A 14,617-nucleotide genomic window follows, 5' to 3' on the forward strand; every position below is an offset into this window, starting at 1 on the left:
CTAAGTAGAGAAAGAAGAACACCAGTTTAAGAATGTTAAAAAACTGCATTGTTTTCATTTGTTTTGAAATTGTTTTTTATTAAAAGCTAATTTGGTTCTCTTTAAAAGTCTTTTTCTTTCAGTAAACTAAAATTATCAGGCTGCTAATCACTGTAAATGGATAGCCTACATGATCAGTGTAATCTCAAAAAATTATTTACAAATATGCCAAAAAAAAAAAGGTTTGTATTCTAAAAATACATAATTTTTAACAAACAGGAGATAAAGATTTTTGGGTTGGTTTGGTGAGCAATACATTGTTTGTTAGAGGCCTGCTTTATTTATTACATTGCTACTGTATTTTTATTAACTTTTGTATTTTAGGCTAGGGACAACAGATGGAAACTAGATGGAAACTAGCACTTGTAGCTAACTATGGCTTGTTTGTTGATCAATGAGCATTGTCCTTATCAAAAAGCCTCTTTCTGTGTACTGTCGATAATTTATTTGTGAAACCACACGGCCACCTGCTGTTTACTGTGAGCTATTACATATACATTCTGTTTGCATTTAAAATTAATTTATCACATTGCAAACACATTACATGTGTGATGTGTCAATTGATAGTCTAGACTAAATATAAAAATGATCGAAAATGCACTGATTCTGTCTGAAAAGTATGATAACTTCAGGATTGAACAAATTTTTATAATATAATAATATTCACTGACATTCATCAAAATAATTTTCTCTTATAACAACACAAATAGAAAGGAGACATCCAGTCATTTTTCTTTTATTTGCAATCAGACCCAGGGTGAAGATTCGATATCATGAAAACTAACTACATTCAATTCATATGAAACCGACATTTGTCACAAACACTCAAAAAGTTCCTCCACCAATGGAAATTTTTGACAAACAAATCTGTGCAAAGTTTTTATGTTCTGTTGAAGAGTTGGGAAGCTCTATGTCTGTAAATCCGCTCATCCTTTTCTTTGAATGTTCAAGAAGTTTACTTATATAAGACAAACATTTATTTGCATACCTTTGCAAATGCAAACAGACTCCCAAACTCTTCAAACAGCATGAGTCAAACACTTAAACATAACCGATAACATTAAAAGAATCAAACACTGCCATGATCATCACACGGTGAATATCGTACATACAGATGACATAAATAGACGAGCTGATAGAATAAGAAAAATAACTGTGCTGTACAAAAGACTCTCGGGTGTTGTGATATTCAATTTAAGTTCCCTTCAAAACACCATCTTTAGAGACCTAAACTACAACAACTCGTGTCTCTAATATTAAAGGCCTTTAGTGTCCATTTACAATCCATTATATACACACATCACATTCATGAAAACATTAAAGCATATCAGGCTATTTATGTATTGAGGTCAATCAAAGAGGATTGTGTTTAATTAGCCAATGAATATCAAAACCCCAAATGCATTTTGAATACGTAAGAACTTTGTGCGTATTTACGTTACAAAGTATTTTCCCTCTTTCCTGTCATATTGTCAAAGTAGTGAATAGACAAGAATTATGCATCACAAAACCTTTGATCCAGAAAACACAGTAGGCAGTTAAACAATGCTCATTTTAAATGTTTAAAGCACTTGTGTCATGTTAATATACTTTAATTCACTTTTCTATAGAGGCAATAAGTGTTGGTCATAAGGGGTTTCCCGTAAAATGTTGTGCAGTGTCTTGTATACAGTAGATCAGACTCAGAACAATGCTTTATAACTTTATGTCACAGTAGTTACATGTCTGTAAAAAACATGAATGATCTTAAAGATGCTTTCATCAAAATGCACCCATCTTCTACAATTGCACTTCATTCAGTTTTGTAATAATCAGCCTCTGCAGTCAGACTGAACCAAGTTAAAAACTTACAACGACTTTTTCATTAAAAAAAAAAAAAAAAAAAAAAGATTTGATATTGGGACTTTGAAATCACTCAGATCAAATAAAATACAGGTGTAATTATTAGCATAATATTAACCTGAGGACTATAATTCCTAATGAATCTGTAACTGCTAAATACTAAAGGCCATCTTGTGCAACAAACCGAACACGTGGAGATTATTTCACCCTTACATCAAACAAAAAATATTTTCTGATTCTTAAAAACTACAAATCCCATAGGATCAAGTGTTTTTTTTTATTTGTGACAAAATGTCAATAAAGCCATAAAACCATTAAAGTTTACAAGTTACACAACTTAAAGATAAAGGGTCGGTTTCCTGGCCGGGGTTTAGATTAATCCAGGACTAGGCCTTAGTTGAATTAGGACAATTTTTCTAAACCTTTTCAAAAACATTACTGGTGTGCATCGAGAGACAAACGATATCAATATAAATGGGAATGATATTTTTTGCACTGCAAGCTGCTTTCAGTTAAAACAACTCAAACATGTATTTTAGTCTTGGACTAAACTTAAGCCCTGTCTGGGAAACTGTTTAGACTGACCGGTAATGAGAATTTGTGGGAAATAAGTTTACTTGTCAAGAAAATAATGCAAACATCTTGGACAGACATCATTTTCCTTAGAAAAATAATATTTAAGGTTTTGATTATATTCCCCCAATGATCTACATGTCTTTTATTTCTTTTGTGTGTTGTTCCTTGTATTGTTTATATTCATCATGTTCGTGCTAAAAATGATGAATTAGCTAACATAAACTAACAATGAACAATACTTCTACAGCATTTATTAATCTTAGTTCAGGTTAATTTCAGCATTTACTAAAACATTTATAAAATCAAGCATTGTATCTCTTAACATTATTTATTTTTTGAATGCTTTATTCTGATTGGTTGAATGTTCTATGGGTGTTGATTATTTTTTAATAACCGCACACCTAACCTTTAAAAAGTCTTAAAAATAGGCACCAGAGCAATATTTTTGGTAACCGTGCTATAAGATGAATAACGGAGTCCGGTCCTTTGAATTATTCGAAAAATAATGTACACCCCGCGGTGTAACCACCGTGGGTGTGCATTATTTTCTTATAATTCAACATCCCGTCGTCAGTTTTTTCTTAATTAATGCACTAACATGAACTGACACAAACAACTGTATTGACGTTAACTAACTATATTGTTCATTGTTTGTTCTTGTTAGTTAATGCATCTACTACATGTAATGTTAACAAATACAACCTTATAGAAAAGAAATGATTTATTTCTTTGTAAAGCACTCTGAATTACCTTTGTGTATGTAATGAGTCAAGTTTTAGACGTCTGCAGTGACATTAGATTACATTTAAATGAAGAAAACTGACGTCCCACACGGACTATCTCTCTTGTTGATCAGAGTCGACTTTATGCTCCGCCTCCTCAGTGGGCGTGTCCAGTACTGGATTAACAAACCCTTCAAAGTCCTCATCATCACGATCACCGCTGTCCTCAGCATGAGCGCTGACGAAATCATTTTCCCATTCCAGAGCGTTTGAGTCTTCCGATGTGGAGGTGGGACCGCTGCTCAACTGTTTTCCACCTGGGCGAAGAGCTGCCCGTAAAATGTCCTCCTCTGTTTTGGAGCGCTCCCATGCGTGACCCATCCTGTTCATTCCTGTTAAAATATCATATAAATATTTAAAGACTAATGGCACTCGAATGTGACATTTAACACATCAAACCAGTTGAAACTGATATGTTATCGCTGCTAAAATAAAAAACACAGAAAACCTACTGGATTTATTGACTTTAATGGGAATTGTATTGGTTGTAATGGAGACTTTAATGGTATCTGTGGGTCTCAGTCTACAATGTGTTAGGTTAAATTGGAGGGACCATTAAAGCCTACTGGAATATGTCCCAAAACACTTCAAAACACATTTATGGTAAAAGCCAATGGTATTTTAATGGAGTTTCTGTGTTGGTTTTTCAGCAGGGATGACCCATGACTCCATCATGATATCTAATATTTCAATAACTGAATGTGAGAAGCAAAGCTCTTGATGTTCTGTGCCATCACTCACCTTCCTCATCCTCCCACTCCAAATCCAGTGATGTGGCATCAGTTTTACTGGTATAGTCCCAGCTGCTCTCCGTGTTTGGAGTCACCACATTCGTTTCAGAGCTGAGTCCTACACACACAAACGGATTCAGTTCCATTCAAAATGTTTCATTTCATAAGATTAAAGTAAGAAATGAGTACTCACTGTTAGTACGAAAGGCTTCAGACTGTGCTTTCACACCCTGGAGGTACACATCAAACTCTCCGTCTGACAATTTGCTGGAGAAACAACACACACGCAGTTACATCATCCGTCTGATGCAGACATAAATAACTTTAGTCTGAAAAGTTTACTGTTTGCACTTTTTATAGTAAAACTGTTTTATTGTTCAAGATGCTAAATCCACAGGCGTTTGGACATAAATGTGTGTTGGAAAAGTCTGAATATTTTCATTTCCTAATTAAATTTTATAATGAATGTCAGATAAAATGTAAAGTTAGTTTATTGGCTGACTACATTTTGTATAAAAAAACTAAAGTCTCATGGTCCCACCCCTTGCTAATGCGCCAAATGGTTTAGTCCATCTACACGCACATTTTGTTTATGTTAGTTGAGCGTCTGGTGGAGCGCAAACTTCTGCTGTGCTGTTGAAATGTTTTTCTCAAAGAAAGCTAAATCAGGCCACCAAAAAAGAAAGGACATGCTTTCAGATGATAATTTGGTTGACTACATACAATTTGAGGTGAAAGGCTAAATAAATAAACTGTATACTAACAATGCTGTTTGCATACAAAACTAATTTAAAACATGTTTAGTAGGGTTGTTTGGTTATACAGTTTGTTCATGTAGTGATTAGAAAACTAAAATGGAAAAACCCTACAATAAAAAAACACCCTCTTTCTTTTTTAATCCCCATTAAACCAAAGCAGTCTCATTACACATGCCGTTTTGATTCTCTTATCAATGTGACATCACACTGATTAAGCCCCGCCCACAGCCAGTGCCAGACTGGTTCATTTTGCCCAAAAGCTTTTTTAAATTAGTTTGATAGCATGTTGAAGCGCAAATATGGCTAAACATACTTTTGTCTCAGACTGTATTCACAAGAATCAGGTATTTCTTTAAAAAAAAAAAAACGCTGTTGGTAAGAGATTGCATTTAATGAAAACTGCACTTTTTTGGAAATGCGTCTGATCCAATTCAATTCATATATATTTTTTACATTATAGCTGGTCAAATGCATTTAGGGGGTCACTAAAGACTTTTTGTATTTACACATACGCTTTGTGTCGAGGTTCATTGCTCTCCGCTTCTTTCCTGAGTTTCATCTTATGTGACGGCTGCTTCCCCTAAAAAACAGGACAGTTTAAATACCACATATGCTCCATGAAGAGCTACAGTCAATAATGATTTCCAACTATTTGTGCCAAAGTTTGCTGGCCTGCTGAGATACAAACATCAAGTGCAACACTAGCAGATGGTCAAACACACTGATCATGCTAAAAAAGCAATGAAAGACATAAAAAATAAACATAACCATGAGGGCAAATAAAAAGGAAACAATAATGAAAACAAAAAAAGGAGAAGATGAGGGACACCTGCTCATATATATTTTTTCTAGTTTAAAATGACGTTTGTCATTTTAATTAATCAACTACATGTTTGATAGTCTATGAAAACGTTTATATCATTTTATTAGCATTGATGAGGAAATACATTAGCAATAATACCTTATTTTCTTTAACATTATATATATGTTATATATAGCTGAATTGTAAACTATCTGCAAGCAAATAATGTTATATTTTAAACAAGTGCTGAGGTTATTTAAAAGGCAGATTAGTATTTGATGTGAACATCAAACATAATGTGATGTTAAGAGGATCTGATATGCATGTCTAAATCTATAATTTACAAGATGATTTAGTTTGAACCAACAAAAGCAGGCAAATGAGATACAGCACACCTGACCTCAAATCAGTTTGATTTGAATTAAAGGCATAAATAGATGAAAGGGCACAATGTAAAATGCTATAAGACTATAGGCGTGCGTTCTTTCAACGCCTCACCTCCTTTAGCTTTCGTTCCTTAGCGAGCCGCGCTGCCTCGCGCTGGGCGGCAAATAATGCCTCCTCTTCTATCCTTAACCTCTCCTCTTCTGCCACTAACTGGGCAGAAATCAAAAAAAGAAAAAGAAGGTTAACTAAAACCAGAAATAAAAGCAGGGGTGGTAAACAAAAGCAATGGAAACGACAAATAAAACCATAAGAACTCAAGCTCGGACTCTAAATGTGTGTGAATATCCAGCCTGAATGCTACACAGGTAAAATGGGTCACGAACAGCATTTTATGTTGATTAAGATGATTATTTAAAAAATCAAATTGAAATGTAAAGATGTTGAGTCAGATGTTCATTACATCTGCTTTGGGTGATTGCAACACTTAAATGATCTGTACCTCTGCTTTTAGCTTTTCATCCATCAGCACCTGTTTGTCTGAGATGGCACCATAGCGATGCTCCTTCAGGTGGACAATCTCTTCATCATTGATAGGTCTGGACCAATCAGAGAGTAGAGGTCAGGTGCTTCCACAGCCAAATACAATACATATCAACATCAAGCTGTGTGTCAGACAACTCTTGACTGTGTGTTCATACCAGATGTGAATGAAGTGAATAAAATCGCACGTAGTTGGACACTTAAACATTTCGACTTAACTCGCTTCATTTGCGCATCAACTTCAGACGTGAAAATGCTCAATTTGCCAACTTTAGCTAGCTTGAAGATGTGTTGTACAGCTCCAGGTGTCCACATACAGCGACAACCTTTTTTTTTAGGGCCTTTTATTATTTGGATAGTGTTGTAGTAGAGCGTTGACAGGAAAGTGTTGGGTGGAGATGGGGAGCAGGACTGGCAAAGGACCACAGAGACGGGAAACGAACTCGGGTCGCCGTGAGCGCACTGGCGCTATATGTCGGCCCACTAACCACAGGGCTATCGGTGCCGACAGCAATGATGATTTTGTCCCTTTATTGCTGCTTCATATTTCTGCCTCCGCTTGCTATGTCGTAATCACATCACAACTAGAGAAAGCTCCTGATTAGTTAAAGCGCCGTGAATATCTGCCAAAGTTCCGATTTTTCAACACGCATGAATCATGAGTTACGGCTCGTTCAGACCACCAGCGACTTCCTCGCTGTGTGTCAGCCGTCTCTTTCAATAAGGTGTTTCCAAATCTGGTTGTCATAAACAAATAAGTACCGTCTACTCCAGTTACTGACGAGAGAGAGATGACGTGAACTCCACTGCTTCGCTCCCATTGGTAGTTGCTCCCAAAAATCGCTCATTATTTGCATAAAGTTTAACTTTTCGTATTTTTTTGCATCGCTGGACAAGCCCATACGGTTGCCAATGGTCACTTTTGGACACCAGAAGTCGCCAAGGTTTCATTCCAAATAAATGAGATAGCGGCGCTCTGCTACTGCTGATCGCTGTCTGTCTGAATGGGGCGTAACTTGTTTCATTCGCCCATGAAATTCAGACGTGAATACGCTCAATTTATCAGCTTGTAGTCTCTAGTTATAGCTCAAATGGAGTAAAGAGAGTTTTTTACAACTTACTAGATTGTCTGACCTCCTCACTCACTGTCTTTCAAGCAAGATCCTTTTTATTCCCGTTTCTATAAAAGTATGAAGATGTGTCGTACAGCTCGAGGTGTCCACAGACAGTGACGATGATTTTGTCTTGCATTGTTGTTTCATATTTCTGCCTCCGCTCGCTACGCAAGCTCCTGATTGGTTAACGCAGCCTAAATATTCACCAAAGTTCAGATTTTTCAACTTGCATGAATCACTCATTACAAACGCTTAATTCACGCTGAAGGTTGTAAATCACTCGTGCTTAACGCTCCATTTGCATCTGGTATGAACGATACTAACATGAATGAGTAATATCTGACTTAAGCAAATACACTGATGAGTTTACCATCATTTTAAAACCTCTAAAAACTGTTTACTGACAGACATTTCTCCCTAGAATTGACAATTCTTTGGGCATCAGATGACCCCTGAATATTTTGTATGTGTGTCCATGCTAAAAATGAATCATGATGATGTAATAGGCAGCAGAGAAATATGATGTGATTCTCCTCCAAGATCCAGCTTGTGATAAAAGTGTCTAAGTTGAAAAGATTATTTAATGAAAACTGATTACGAGAGAAAATGTTCCAGGAAGTGCAAAAAAAAAAAAAAAAAAAAGTTCACACCTGCCTCACAATTCAAATAAGAGCAAACGTGTTTGCAGGAAGTCTAAATAAAACCCTTAACATCCGTCAGGGTGTAAGAGATGAATTTTACAAAGCAGCACACAAGTGTACATTAAACAGATGTCATACCTGGGGCAGCTTTGCGAGCTCTCGCCCTGAAACAGAAGACAACTGTGAGTGATCATGTCAATCCTTGGCAAAGGAGGAACATTATAAAAACCTTAAAATGGATATAACAGTAAGTGTAGCCTGACCTCATCGCTCTCCACAAGGTTCTCAAACTGTAATGCAAAAGTAGATAACAACAAAGTCACTCAAACAGCACAGATCTGAAGAGAGAGGAATATCTATACTTTTATTTCTATATTAGTTTACATAGATTAGGACGACTGTACCTCTATAGTGTAGTGTTCCCCAGCTGTGCTACTTTTGAAGTACTTTGACCTATTGGTAAACAACAACAACAAAAAAAAAAATCAATGTGACACCTAGGTTTCCCGACCAAACATGACTTTAGTCTCTGTGGTTTGAAATATAATCATCATAACATTTACGGTCACACGATCATATAATGATGGTACTTTGATATGTATGGTACTGAATTATATAAATGTATACATCATGGGATATCATAAAATACTATGTAACTACTAAAAACATCACAATATGCTTGCACTTTACTGTACCATTTAATCCTCACTGTTTTTCAGAATGGGGTTGAATTATTTAGGATCTTCCAAAGACTTTAATATTACAATCAATAAATATACAAATGCATTGATGAGAATCATTATGTGTCACTTTAGATGGATCCACTATTAAAAGATAAATGACAGCCTGATGTGCACGGGTCGATTCACAGGACGCTTCTGGGCGGAGCCCTTTGATCATAAAGCCAACTAATGCGGAAACCCAAGAAGAGTGGAGACGTTCGAATCATTTAATCGACTCGTTCGAATAGAGCGTATCAATGAACAGGTTCAAACATGACACATTGATTCGAGTGAAGTCATCACTCAAATGTCTCCACAAAGACACAAGTAGATAAATAATTTATAAAACAGTGGATAATAATGGATGTTTAACTCATATCACACATATCAACATATCATCTGATTGAAATAATTGAATTAATTGGTTAAATCGAAGTATTGAAAAGAACCGTTCGAACAAACGATTCCTGATTCGTACAACACCACTGGGACTGGTATCAGTCACATTCCAGTTGTTTTTAAACTATATACGTTTACTGTAACATTGAAGTTATATTTACTATTTCTAGTCTATTCCAACGAAACGATACCGAGATTGTCCAGTGTTATCCGGACATCGAGTAGTTTATTTCCAATACAATGCACCTGATACCACAAACGAACCGGAGAGTCACGCTGAACTCTGCCAAAGATCAATCATTCACTTGTTATAATACCTATCAAATAACATGTAAATGACTCACCCTCCTCCTCTTTGGATCCGGTTCGCTTCTCTTCTAAAGAGCCCAAAACATTGAGCCCAGCAGTTCCCCATAGCATGCACGTATCAGGTGTGTGTGTGTGTCTATCAACTACTCTCACATTCCTGATCGAGATCTTGCTTCTTCACACACTTCTTTAGATCGTACTTTATTCTGCATGACTCGTAGGGCGCGTGCATGCGGCCGCCTCGCGCAGGTACACATCACCTGCGTACGGTTCTCTCGCGCAACTGCATCATTCTTGCGTCCGGCCTAAAACCTCTTTTGTTTCTTCTTCCTGACAACTCGTACAGGACGTTAATGTTTGAAGTACGGCGAGTCGTGAGGGTCATGTGATGTAATGACGTCTCCGAGACACAGAGGGGCGCCAGAGATTAATCAGCGTTACCGCCAACAAGCTGTGTCATTCGTTTGTTGAGGTAAAGTATGATGTTCCGCCCAAATATGCTTTAATACAATATTTAACTTACATTTTGTAAAACATTAAAATAATATTACTTAGTTCTTTATCACAATGTCACAAAACAAGGGATAATTTAGAGATTTAACTTCACTGACATGACATTAATTAATCAACGCATTAGATTTTTTTTCCACAAGGTTACATGTTGTTTCAAAACTATTTTTATGAAAAACATTGCCTTACAAACCTTTCAGTGAATAAGCCATGTGAGACTAAATTTTGATCCCCCTTGGTCTGATGCAATCGTGTGTCATTTATGTTGTTGGTTTTCGAAGATACTTGCAGAACTTGTACATTGAGGTACTATGTAAAGTAGCCTATAGTAAAGATAGATAGACAAATATGTATAAAGAATACAATTATCAAAATATGCAAAAACCTGCAGGCAAAAAATAGCCTGTCAGTTTCGGCTCTCTAGTAAAGACGATTATAAACGTGAAAAGTGCTGTAAGAATTAAAAAATATGGAAAGTTTTGGTATAATAATTAATAATAATAATAATAGGTATACTTCCATCGTCTTCCATCACTCTCAAGTCCTTTTGGAGAGTGTTTTGAATTGTGTCAAAGATTATGGGGTTGTTTACATTTAGGAGTTTACAATTATTTAATACAGAAATGTTTTGGATTAGACAAATAATGGACAAATAAAGTATTGCTTTATGGCAGCGAAGCACAAGAATTTATATTTTTGTGCTTTATAGGGGGTCCCTTAATGCTTATAGGTGGTCCGGGACTACCCTAGCCCCCCTCAATTTGAACACTGCTTTTGGATGATGAAGGACTACATATGGACATCCATATGAGCATCATATGTTCTCTTGTGACTCAATGGGGTCTGTGTATTACTTCATTAAAACAGAAACCCTGCTGTTTTTTAAGGTCAAGGAGGATTAAAATCATATTAGCCAGTATACACTTGATTTCAGAGAGCACAAAATGCTCATAACAGCAGGTACAGATTGAGCGGCATGCACCTTTACGAACCCTCAGTAACGTGTTCATGTATGATTGGGGTCCAAAACTTTAAGACACCGATGCACACACAGATAAACCCACATGCACACCTGCTTCAATCAGCAGGCCAGAGAGATTGTTAATGAAAAGTAGATTATACCTGTAGACAAAAGAGCACAGTAGATTAAGAACACAGGCGAGAGATCTGAAACAAACTTGGCAAAGGTGCTGGAAAAAACTGTGTCAGTTTTAAGGATGTTTGTGGAGGTAGCTGTCATTAGCTATGGTCATTTGGCATGAAGGTTAAACTTCAAACATGAAATCACACATTATTTGTTCCACATAAAGATAATCCACTCCATATGGCTGCATATGGTGTTCTGAAGCTCTTTGTTCAAATGGATTTGCAAATGACTCTAATTCTTCACAGACTCGAAGTAAATGTGTCTGTGGCCATTAAAGCACATGCAAGACTTTCTGCAATCAGTGGCTGAATGTGTCATTTAACCTGTAAAGACTCATGAGATCATTTTCTGTATTCTAGTCTGCGGCGGTACCCTTTGCTATTTAGTCTTTTAATCAGTATGTTGGTGTTCAGTCCAAAATTAGGAGAACACTTCTCTGGCCGCACAAAAATGAAAGCACTTAAAGGTTCACTTTTTTGGCAATTTTACTCAATCAAATTAAGTCATCTATTTGCATCAGCCTTTTCATTATTTTTTAACTCATTTTATTTTTGTTTGTCCTATAGCATTTATGCATTTTATCAAACATTAGACTTTGTTTTTGACTTCCACCTCTAATTAATGTTAAGTTTACAAAGATCTTGTTTAAAGTTTATTTAAAAGTAGCCTAATATTTACCAATTTTGCAGTTCAGGCCCTATCCATCACAGGACAATCACACATTGATTTCAGTGTTAGCATTGCCAATGTGATGAATTCAATGTTTAACCATTCGGCACAATGGTAAGCTCTTCAAAATACCAACATAACAGTAATTGTTTTTTAATTCCAACAAAACCACACTTTTCTTGTCTTTATTAAAAGTGCATAGTTATTTTAGCTTATTTGAATGCTTGTTTTGTCTTATTTTTAATCCTTTTTAAGCCCCCATGTAGTCAACAATTTAATCACTTAAAACTCATCTTTGGGCATTATATTAGCATAATATGTAAAAGATTTTCCAGTAATAGTAATTTCTTCATGCTTTAAAATAGGTTAAATGAAACTGTATACCCTTTTCTCATTTAGTAGATGCAAAACAGGGCAGCTAAGTGGGTAGCACTGTTGTTTCACAGCAATAGATGTTGCTATGTATAACAATATATGTATATAGCCATATATGCTGGAATGGCGTGAAAAAAAAAGTTTATGTTGATCTATATGCAAATTAGTCCCCGCCTCTACTCGATCGCACCAGCTCCGTGCATACGTGAGTTGCGTCTTGGCAGAACGCATTTTTTAGCACTGACGTTAATGCCCCCCTGTTGTATGTGGGTGTTTTTAATATGTTTTAAGACATACAATGTGCAGATTCACCATTTACTACCATTTTCTTAATAGAAATTTAGTTTTCTAAAGTTAGTGTTGAATGTAGCATCTATTTGCATATACACTCACCTAAAGGATTATTAGGAACACCATACTAATACTGTGTTTGACCCCCTTTTGCCTTCAGAACTGCTAACTTAATTCTACATGGCATTGAGTCAAGAAGGTGCTGAAAGCATTCTTTAGAAATGTTGTCCCATATTGATAGGATAGCATCTTGCAGTTGATGGAGATTTGTGGGATGCACATCCAGGGCACGAAGCTCCCGTTCCACCACATCCCAATGATGCTCTATTGGGTTGAGATCTGGTGACTGTGGGGGCCATTTTAGTACAGTGAACTCAATGTCATGTTTAAGAAACCAATCTGAAATGATTCGAGCTTTGTGACATGGTGCATTATCCTGCTGGAAGTAGCCATCAGAGGATGAGTTCATGGTGGTCATATAGGGATGGACATGGTAAGAAACAATGCTCAGGTAGGCCATGGCATTTAAACAATTCCCAATTGGCACTAAGGGAACTAAACTTCACTGACATGACATTCTAAGGTAATAAACACATACTGGTTCATTATAAAAGGTCTTTATAAACCCCTGATAATATAGTTTTGTATATTATTTTGCCTTTCTATCAAGGGGTCCTTCTAAAAATTACACACTGCACCTTTAATGTTGGGATGTACATCTCGACTGTAACGTCACAGTTGGTGTTATGTTGAGATTGGTCTGTTTTCCAATGGTCTTTTGAATGCATGAGGTTTACATAAGAAGGAGGAATTATATATGTCATTAACATGTACACAACCCTTATTACTCATCTATGCCTAACAGTAACTACAGTTTTACATTCTACAGCACCTTTAATACTAGAGAAGAAAAGTGGTGTTTATTTCACACCAAATTTTCAATGCATAGTTGCATACCCTTTCACATCAAACATGTAACATGCATGTTTAATAAGTTTTCCTGAATGGGGGCTGTGAAATGCATGTTTACAGTCTTCATTCCCCTATGTTTCAGTTCATGCAGGACCTAAAGGCAGATGTGATCTATAAATTCATCACAGCTTTTAAGAATCACAGTCTTCCAGATCTGGGTTTGTTTCCTCCTCCTGTGCTAGTCTTGTGCTCAGATCCAGCTCTTCTGATCCCTCAGAACACTATGCCAGCTTGCATCATGGAAAAATATCCACACAACCAAGTTTGATTTTTCCATTGGACATGCAAACACTGAAAAACATCTTAAAGTTGCACTTCTACTGTAATATTTATCCATGGTGTTGTCCATCAAAAGGAAGGCTGTCCAGATAAACAATGCGATGATGTCCAGATGAGTTTAAGTAATTTAGCCTATTTTGAAATTGGCTTATGCTTTGCCTCATTGATCATTTGATGATCAAATTATCTTTTTTTTGTATTCTCTTCATCTATGCTTAGTGCAAAACATTGCTTCTGAACAGTGCTTATATATGTAATAGAAGATCATTTCGCTATTTCCATGGCAACACAACCCTCAGTTCAAAGGTAGCTGCGGGATAAAAGTGTTTTGGGTCTTTATAACGCAGAAGAAACACTCTGCTCTTACTGTACCCAGACTGAACAACAAGGTTGTGGAAACTCATGGCTGGATGGTCATTAGTGTGGCTGGATGGTCCAAAGTGTTTTGGGTCTTTATAACGCAGAAGAAAATACTCTGCTGTTACCATACCCAAACTAAACAACAGGGTTGTGGAAACGCATGGCTGGATGGCCATTAGTGAAAATCTATTTGTGCAAGTCTGTCTAACCATGACCAATTTGATTTGCTAACATTTTCCAACGTGTCCATAAGGATTGTCCTTATTACAACTGTACGATGCAAAAAGCAACGTTTGACATGTCAAACTAATAATCTATCTATCAATTACTTGCTCTTTTGATTCGTGTAAAATCCTGCCACCATAAACTGA

At 36.4% G+C, this 14,617-nt stretch overlaps 1 protein-coding gene across 2 annotated transcripts; it reads right to left on the reverse strand.

Moving 5' to 3' along the window:
* Nucleotides 1-759: 759 nt before the first annotated feature.
* On the reverse strand, nucleotides 760-10,005 carry ap1ar (adaptor related protein complex 1 associated regulatory protein). Of its 2 annotated transcripts, XM_065263885.2 has the most exons (10): nucleotides 9,679-10,004; nucleotides 8,618-8,666; nucleotides 8,477-8,503; nucleotides 8,352-8,377; nucleotides 6,417-6,513; nucleotides 6,029-6,127; nucleotides 5,241-5,308; nucleotides 4,164-4,237; nucleotides 3,981-4,088; nucleotides 760-3,571 (listed from the first exon to the last, which is right to left on the reverse strand). In XM_065263885.2, the coding sequence occupies exons 1-10, from the start codon at nucleotides 9,747-9,749 to the stop codon at nucleotides 3,294-3,296; spliced, it is 897 nt and encodes a 298-aa protein (XP_065119957.2). In that variant the 5' UTR covers nucleotides 9,750-10,004; the 3' UTR covers nucleotides 760-3,293. The 2 variants fall into 2 exon arrangements, with proteins under 2 accessions (XP_065119957.2, XP_065119958.2); XM_065263886.2 differs by lacking the exon at nucleotides 6,029-6,127 and having other exon boundaries at nucleotides 9,679-10,005.
* Nucleotides 10,006-14,617: the final 4,612 nt, after the last annotated feature.

This window comes from Paramisgurnus dabryanus, chromosome 16 (genome assembly GCF_030506205.2).
Source record: "Paramisgurnus dabryanus chromosome 16, PD_genome_1.1, whole genome shotgun sequence".
Lineage (NCBI taxonomy): Eukaryota > Metazoa > Chordata > Actinopteri > Cypriniformes > Cobitidae > Paramisgurnus > Paramisgurnus dabryanus.

Bases quoted from the DNA above. Each gene is read 5' to 3' on its own strand.
- ap1ar (XM_065263885.2), bottom strand. From the start codon at position 9,749: ATGGGGAACTGCTGGGCTCAATGTTTTGGGCTCTTTAGAAGAGAAGCG. The intron at 8,667-9,678 runs GTGAGTCATTTA...GTTTACCAATAG, and splicing joins CGGATCCAAAGAGGAGGAGG to GTCAAAGTACTTCAAAAGTA. The intron at 5,309-6,028 runs GTGAGGCGTTGA...CCTGTTTTTTAG, and splicing joins AGGAACGAAAGCTAAAGGAG to GGGAAGCAGCCGTCACATAA.